This window comes from Triticum urartu, chromosome 2A (assembly GCF_056163025.1).
Source record: "Triticum urartu cultivar PI428250 chromosome 2A, HENAU_Tu73, whole genome shotgun sequence".
In the NCBI taxonomy this organism is placed as follows: domain Eukaryota; kingdom Viridiplantae; phylum Streptophyta; class Magnoliopsida; order Poales; family Poaceae; genus Triticum; species Triticum urartu.
In genome coordinates, this window is record NC_141874.1 from 128,813,131 (window position 1) to 128,819,035 (window position 5,905).

At 45.5% G+C, this 5,905-nt stretch overlaps 1 protein-coding gene across 1 annotated transcript; it reads left to right on the forward strand.

Annotated features, from left to right (window-relative positions):
• The first annotated feature begins 538 nt into the window (after positions 1-538).
• On the forward strand, positions 539-3,840 carry LOC147984256 (uncharacterized). Its single transcript, XM_087541028.1, has 2 exons — positions 539-844; positions 3,811-3,840. Exons 1-2 carry the CDS (start codon positions 539-541, stop codon positions 3,838-3,840), a joined length of 336 nt encoding a protein of 111 aa, XP_087397154.1.
• The last annotated feature ends 2,065 nt before the right edge of the window (positions 3,841-5,905 follow it).

A 5,905-nucleotide genomic window follows, 5' to 3' on the forward strand; every position in this document is an offset into this window, starting at 1 on the left:
GCGTCCCTTGACAAGCTCTGCTCGTCGTTAGGCGCCGCGGCGCACTCTGCTCATGTTCGTCGACGCGCTCGGCTTGTGGACAGCTTTTCCTTGCGCGTTCAACTAGTATATGCATATATATGGTTGCTCGTCGTTGAGGCGACCGCGGAGCGCTCTGCTCGCGTCCCTCCGCGCGCGCTCTGCCAGTGGTTGGGCATGCACACGATCATGTCGGGGGGCCCATATGCATGCGGTTGCACCGTGCGCATTGCCACGTGATGCAGTTACGTGCGGCACGATGGAGTTACGCGCTGTAAATTAGAACTGCCATCAAGGCATGCCAATATTCCAGGCCGTCCAGCTTCCCTTTAATTCCCGCGGCCATTATAACCTTAGTCTCTTCAACCTTTCGATCGCGCCCCACAACACAACAAGCACACCCACGATGTCACATAGAGAGGGGATGTCTAGCGGCGCTCCAATGGAGTTCGGCAAGCATAAAGTCGAGACCCGCGCGAGGGAGACGGATCTCTCAGTGGTGTACACCATCGACCCGGTCATGGTGGACGACTACATCAATACCGTTGAGAAGTTGCTTGCTCGAGACAAGTACAAGGTGGTCGGCATCGACCTCCAGTACACCACCGATCATCCCAACATAGATCAGAAGGTTGTCGCCGCCCAGTTGTGTGTGCGCCATCACGTCCTCATCTACCACTACTGCACGGCCAAAGAGCCTTGCGACCATTTCACCAGGTTTGTCAACAGCACCGACTACAAGTTCGCCACGGTGGAAACCATCGACGAGCTCAAGGTTACGGGCTTGGCCTGCCAGAACCTTATCAAAATCCGTGAGCACTACAGGGTCTGGGGCAGCACAAAGAAGGACTCCCTGGTTGAACTCGCCTCGGCCATCATCGACCCATACTAAGAAAAGATGAAGCGGGATGCCAACAAAACACGTCCCGTATCCTGGCATGGGGCCTGGATGCGGCAACTGGATGAACCTCACCTCAGGTTCCCGGCCAAGAGTGTGTACACATGCTACGACATGCACTGGTGGACCGTTGACATGAGGAAGTGCCTTGTTATGGAGATCGACAAGGCCGGATCGAGCCACAACTAGAGCAAGCGTCACAAGAAGTAGATGATGAATAGATGATCGTTTATCCAAGTTAATCATGCATGTAATATATAGTTTACTTTGGTGTGCGGAAATGTCATGTGTGTAGTAGCCACCTATGTAATTGTGCATGTAATAGTTTACTTTCGTGTGTGCAAATGCCATCGTTGTAGTAGCCACCTATGTAAGTGGATGTTTAATTTGGTTATGCAACCATGTCCTTATAAGTGTGTGTGTGTGTGTGTATGTTGTTGTTCTGCATGCAATCCCATCGTACAACACACACGTCTTATTAGTAGACATCGTCTGTGTTATTATCGGTCTTGGCACACATTTCTGATTACAGAAATGTTTGTCGCGTATCACACACATCTTGTTATATTGAACCGTTTCTGTTCTCTTGTCTCAACGCAAACAGTTCATCCGAGTGAACCGCATGCTGTATATTGCACTGATGTCTACTAGAACTACGTCAGTATTTCCCCAAAGAGGAAGGGATGATGAAGCACAGCGACGGTAGGTATTTCCCTTAGTGATGAGACCAAGGTTATCGAACCAGTAAGAGAACCACACAACACTACGTGAGCGGCACCTACACACAAATAGCAAATACTCGCAACCCGTCGTATTAAAGGGGTTGTCAATCCCTTTCAGGTAACGGCGCCAGAAATTGGCAAAAGGACGTGAGAGAGTTGTAATAAATTGATAGATCGAGCGCCAAATAAAATAAAGTGCATCAAGGTATTTTTGTATTTTTGGTTTAATAGATCTGAAAATAAAAGCAAATAAAAATAGATCGCAAAGGCTAGTTAAATAAGAAAGTCGGGGGCATAGGTTTCACTAGTGGCTTCTCTCTAGAAAAATAGCAAACGATGGGTAAACGAATTACTATTAGGCAATTGATAGAACTTCAAATAAGCATGACGATATCCAGGCAATGATCATTATATAGGCATCACGTCCAAGATTAGTAGACCGACTCCTGCCTGCATCTACTACTATTACTCCACACATCGACCGCTATCCAGCATGCATCAAGTGTATTAAGTTCATGGAGAAACGGAGTAATTCAATAAGAACGATGACATGATGTAGACAAGATCTATTTATGTAGAAATAGACCCCATATTGTTATCCTTAATAGCAACTACATACGTGTCGGTTGCCCATCTGTCACTGGGATCAAGCACTGTAAGATCGAACCCATTACAAAGCACCTCTTCCCATTGCAAGATAAATAGATCAATTGGCCAAACAAAACGCAAATATCGGTGAAGAAATACGAGGCTATAAGCAATCATGCATATAAGAGATCAAAAAAGACTCAAATAACTTTCATGGATAAAAAGATAGATCTGACCATAAACTCAAAGTTCATTGGATCCCAACAAACACACCGCAAAAAGAGTTACATCATATGGATCTCCAAGAGACCATTGTATTGAGAATCAAAAGAGAGAGAGGAAGCCATCTAGCTACTAACTACGGACCCGTAGGTCTACAAAGAAATACTCACACATCATCGGAGAGGCACCAATGGGCATGATGCACCCCTCTGTGATGGTGTCTAGATTGGATCTGGTGGTTCTGGAATTTGCGGCGGCTGGAATTGATTTTCGTCGACTCCCCTAGGGTTTCTGGAATATTGGGGTATTTATAGAGCAAAGAGGCGGTTCAGGAGGCTACCGAGGTGGGCACAACCCATCAGGGCACCCCTGGGCCTCCAGGCGCGCCCTAGTGGGTTGTGCTCCCCTTGGAGCACCCCCCCCCCCAGGTGCTTCTCCGGCCCACTGGATATCTTCTGGTCCGAAAAAAATCCAGAAAAAGTTTTGCTGTGTTTGGACTCCGTTTGGTATTGATTTCATGCGATGTAAAAAACATGCAGAAAACAACAATTGGTACTTGGCACTATGTCAATAGGTTAGTACCAAAAAATGATATAAAATGACTATAAAATGATGGGCCAATTCCAGTTCTGCCCCTAACTCCAACCCACTACTCAGTTTTGCCCCTATTTTTTAGGTATGCTCAGTTTTCCCCCTCTGCCGTTAGTGCCACTTATAGAAATGCCCTTTTGCGCCGTTACCGTCCGGTCAAAGGACTTTGACCATCCAGAAAAAAATAGCAAAAAAATCAAAAAAACTGAAATTTTGTGGGATCGAAGATAGTCTTGTCCACAAGGCGCGTGCAAATTTTTGTGTTGGTTGGACACTCCAGGAGCTCATGGCAAAGGAAAACAAAAATAATTTATGTCTATGAACAGTAAATTCAAAAAAATAGCAACAAAATTCAAAAAAAGTTGATTTTTTGGCTTGAAAGAGGCTTGAGTGCACAAGGTGCTTGCAAGTTTTGGTGATCAAATGACGTATGAGGCGCTCTAGAGAAAAAAATTGTGCATTTTTCAAAGTTTATTTGAGCTAAATTTTGGTTTTTTTCTCCACGAGCTCCTACGATGTCCAAACACAACAAAAATGTGCACACATCTTGCGCATGTGAGTATCTTCAGTCCCACAAAATTCCATTTTTTGTCTATTTTTTCTCTATTTGTTTTGAATTTACTGTTCACATACGTACAAAATTTATGTTTTCCTTTCCCACAAGCTCCCAGGGTGTCCAAACGGCATGAAAATTGGTACACACCTTGCAGACATGAGTATCTTCGATCCCACAAAGTTTCAATTTTTTTGACTTTTTTGCTATTTTTTCAGGACAGTCAAATCCCTTTGACCGGACGGTAACGACATAGAAGGTCATTTCTATAAGTGAAACTAACGGCGGAGGGGCAAAACTGAGCATACCTAAAAATTAGGGGCAAAACTGGGTAGTGGGTTCGAGTTAAGGGCATAGATGTAAATGTCCCTAAAATGATTGTAAAACATCCAAGAATGATAATATAACAGCATGGAACAATAAAAAATTATAGATACGTTGGAGGCATATCATGCACACACCTTGATCTGGCTGACCGTTTTTTTGTGTTGCCTAATCACAAACAGTTCATCCGAGTGCATTGTATGCTGTATATCGCACACACCTTCATCTAGCTGCCCAATTCTTTTTTTCCTCCTCGTCGCAAACTATTAATTGAACTGAACCATATGCCCTGCATCGCACACACAACTAAAATTTGAACCGTGTTTGATGCATCCGCCATCGCAAACGTTTTGCAACTTTTTTGACGGGTTTTTTACACCACCATTTGCGATTATTGCATCCCACACAGTTTTGTCGAAGGGTCTGTGATTAGTGTCGCGTTAGCAGCATCCTGCAATAGTGCATCTTGCTTAATGCGTTACTCCGTTCTTTATGAACTTAATACTCTAGATGCATGTTTGATAGTGGTCGATGTGTGGAGTAATAGTAATAGATGCAGAATCGTTTCGGTCTACTTGACACGGATGTGATGCCTATATTCATGATCATTGCCTAAGATATCGTCATAACTTTGCACTTTTCTATCAATTGCTCGACAGTAATTTGTTCACCCACCATAATATTTTTCTATCTTGAGAGAAGCCTCTATTGAAACCTATGGCCCCGGGGTCTATTTTCCATCATATAAGTTTTCGATCTATCGTATTAGTTTTAGATTTAGTCTTTTTGCAATCTTTTACTTTCCGATCTATAAACCAAAAATACCAAAAATATTTACTTTGCCGTTTATCTATCTCTATCATATCTCCCTTTTGCAAGTAACCGTGAAGGGATTGACAACCCCTTTATCGCGTCGGGTGCAAGTTGTTTGATTGTTTGTGCTGGTATTCGGTGACTTGTGCATTGTATCCTACTGGATTGAGACCTTGGTTCTCAAACTGAGGGAAATACTTATCTCTACTTTGCTGCATCACCCTTTCCTCATCAAGGGAAAAAGCAACGCAAGCTCAAGAAGTAGCAGCTCCCCCCCCCCTTGCCGAACCACAAGGGGCCGATGGTCCCATAGGTGGATGTGTTATTCCACGACATCTTTGGCGCGCCAGGTAGGGGGGCGGCGCTCGCGTGAACCCGAGGGTGTAAGCAGCGCATCATCTTCATCATCGTCTTCTTCATCGACGGCTTCATCGTCCATGACGTCCGAGAAAAAGGGGTGACATGACGGATCGGGAAGGAAGCGAGCCCGCTCCTTCATCCGTTCCGCCTAGTTCTCGTCACACCCCTCTATCTACCACGGCTACAGCAGTAGCAAAAACTGTGGGTGACGGGGGCATGGCGACCCCGACCGGCCTAAACGGCGCGGCCGCCATGCGACCCCTCTTCGGGAGAAAGAGCGGGGTGATAAGGTACACGGTTACTTTCTCCACCACTTTCACTTGTCAACGATCGAGCCACACTGGGTTTAGTGCCATCGATGTCGATGAGCCCGCATGAAACTCGGTCCAGCATTTACCCTGCTAAGGGAAAATCCTGAGTGGAGTGTCGGTGTGAATCCGTTGGTCGACGCCCCAGCAAGCATGCTCCGGAAAGGCCATCCGCGTCAGCGTGACTTTTGTGCTAGCTGCTGCAAAGATCGTTAAACGTGTAAAGAGGAGGAGGAAGGGAAATCGATCCTACCGTGCACCATATCCAGTCGATCACGAGGTATCTACGATCCCTTCCAGCCCTTGCCGGGGATCCAAAAGCAATACGCAAGACGCCATTCCCCCAAGGCATGTGGACACGACAAGCGGCTGCAATTGGAGAGGGGAGGGAGCATGGACAAAAGCTAAGTCCACGTGTTCACTGTTTCTTTATCTCTAGAATTTGTGTTTGCTTATCCCTCGAATACCAAGGTGTTCGTATGAAGAAATCTTTCGTGTGATGGAACCT